Raw genomic sequence first — 2,500 nt, 5'->3', positions numbered from 1 at the left:
TCCTCTATCCCTATCCCTATGTCTATCCCTATCCCTATCCCTATCCCTCTCCCTCTCTCTCTCCCTATCCCTATCCCTATCCCTATCCCTCTCCTTCTCCCTCTCCCTATCCTTCTCCTTATCCCTCTCCTTATCCTTATTAATATTATTATTATTATTATTATTATTATTAGGATTATTAATTTGTGCAACTAATGTACTTAGATCTGGCTGATTTTTTCCTGCACCCCTAGGGGGCCCCCTTCCTCCTCCTAGCCTTCTTGGTAACCAACCAGGTACAGTTCTTGCTCTCTCTACGTCTACTAATATTCTTTTATTATCTATCTTAGTACCATCTCCTTTCTTGTATGCTTCCTTCATATCTTTATCATTAAAATATTCAATAAATGCATATCCTCTTGATTTACCTTCTTTATTAGTAATTATTTTTATTCTTTTTATCTGTCCATACACCTCAAATTCTCTTTTTAATTTCTTCTCTGTTGTATCATAACTTAATTTACCAATAAATAATGTACAAAAAGGATCACCTTGTATATTTTTATCTTGTAGAGGTTTATATAGTTCAACTAATTGCTGCTGCTGCTGTAAATGTTGCAGTAACTTTGTTCTTTTTATACGCTGCTTACGTTGACGAGGAGACTCAAAGGGAATTGGGGCTGGAGGAGGAGTTAACTCAAACTTTTTTACGTAGTCGCTTAGTCCTATATAACGTCTTGGATGTTTAGATTTAAATGCAGGGAATGGATCTAATGGTTTACGTGCAGCAAATAATGCTAATATATGTGGTGGCATACCTATTGCAGCCATCTTCTTATTTATTTTTTGTTGTTTTTTTTCTTTATACTATTAATATTCTCTATTTATTCTTATCTTATATTCTATATCTTTTTATTTACTTTATTTTAATTGGTTATATATATACCCTATTATTTATACAAAAAAAAATACAATATATATATATATATATATATATACAAATATTGATTTATTATTATCTAGTATATTATTTGTATATTCATAGGGATACCCAACTCTCCTTCTTCTTCTTCTTCTTCTTCTTCTTCCTCGTCCTTATTTATCCAGTGTATATGCAACTATTTATTCATATATTTATCTATTTTATTATTATTTTTACAAGAAAAAATATATATTATCCTCCTCCTCCTCCTTTGATGCTCCTGCTGCTGCAGTTGTTGGTGTTGGTGTTGGTGTTGGTGTTGGTGTTGTTGTTGTCGTGCAGCAGCTGCACCAAGCATGAATGCATGCAATGTATACAAATAAAAAGACAAAATAAAATAAATAAATATTATTATTATTATATATACATATTTATATTACAATTTATGATTGATCCTCTTGTTCATGCTTCCCCTGATGCTGCTGCTGCTCCTGCTCCTGCTCCTGCTGCTGATGATGAATGAGATGACGCTCCTGCCCGTCCTTGTGCTGCTGCTGCTGCTGCATGCATGCATGCAGCATCAAGTTTTCCTGCATTAATATCTACTTTATTTATTTATTATTTATATTATTTTATTTATTTATTTAAATATTTTATTTATTCTTATTTATTTTACTCATTTTTATTTGCTTCCTATACTATACTGACATATAAATATACCTCCCTATACACCGCAGCACAGGCACAGGCAGAGAGAGAGAGAGGGAGGGAGGGAGCAGTGCATGCGCATGCATGCATGCATGCATGCATGCATGCATAATTTATATGCATGCATGCACGAGGGTATTTTTTTTTTATTTATTTTCTTTGTATGTCTTTTATGTTTTATTTTATTTATTTTTATTTATTATTTCTTTTTTTTATTTTCTTTATCCTTTTATTCAGGTGTATAATCAATATATTTACATTTATATATATTATTAATAATTAACATATAAATAGATAAAAAAAAAAGGTAAATAAATAAAGGAGTATTATTTTATGTCTACAATAAATAAATAAATAAAATAATAAATAATAATTACTATAAATATATTACACATTAATACTATAATATTAATATTTATTATTATATATTATTATTATATGTAAGTTATACAAAAGAATAAATATTAATTGTATCCCCTTCTTATCTAGCTGAGCTGCCTATACACCCCAATAAAGGAGTTTTATTTATTTATTTAATGCTTATTATGTAAGAAAACTTCCCCTCTCCTATGCTGCCTATACACCCCAATTTATATTGAATAACAACTTTGCCTACTGCTGGTGCTGCTGCTGCAGTTGCTGCTGCTGCTGCTACTGTTGCTGCTGCTACTGTCGCTGCTGTCTGCAGCACTACGTTACGACTACCCAGCTAGCTAGCTAGCTAGCTAGCTAGCTAATAAATATCTGCATGCATATAATGTGTATAAATGTTGAATAATTAAAAGTTTTTGTTAATAAAATAAAAAGAAAATAAATAAATAAATAAAAAGAAAAAGAAAAGAAATAAAGAAATAAAGAAAATAAACGGATATATATATATATATATTATAT

At 30.2% G+C, this 2,500-nt stretch overlaps 1 protein-coding gene across 1 annotated transcript in view; it reads right to left on the bottom strand.

Moving 5' to 3' along the window:
* EMWEY_00055820 (U1 small nuclear ribonucleoprotein, putative) overlaps window positions 1-810 on the bottom strand; it is a gene marked incomplete at both ends in the record, with an annotated part of 1,086 nt that extends 276 nt beyond the window's left edge. Inside the window, one exon of the mRNA XM_013480350.1 lies at window positions 1-810. This exon is cut by the window's left edge and continues 56 nt beyond it. Coding sequence (XP_013335804.1) covers window positions 1-810 — 810 coding nt within the window.
* Between the last annotated feature and the right edge of the window lie 1,690 nt (window positions 811-2,500).

Source organism: Eimeria maxima, genomic scaffold (assembly GCF_000499605.1).
Source record: "Eimeria maxima Weybridge genomic scaffold, Emw_scaff1836, whole genome shotgun sequence".
NCBI classification, from domain to species: Eukaryota; Apicomplexa; class Conoidasida; order Eucoccidiorida; family Eimeriidae; genus Eimeria; species Eimeria maxima.
The sequence above is the reverse complement of the archived record's forward strand: the minus strand, read 5'-3'. Positions and strand labels throughout refer to the sequence as shown.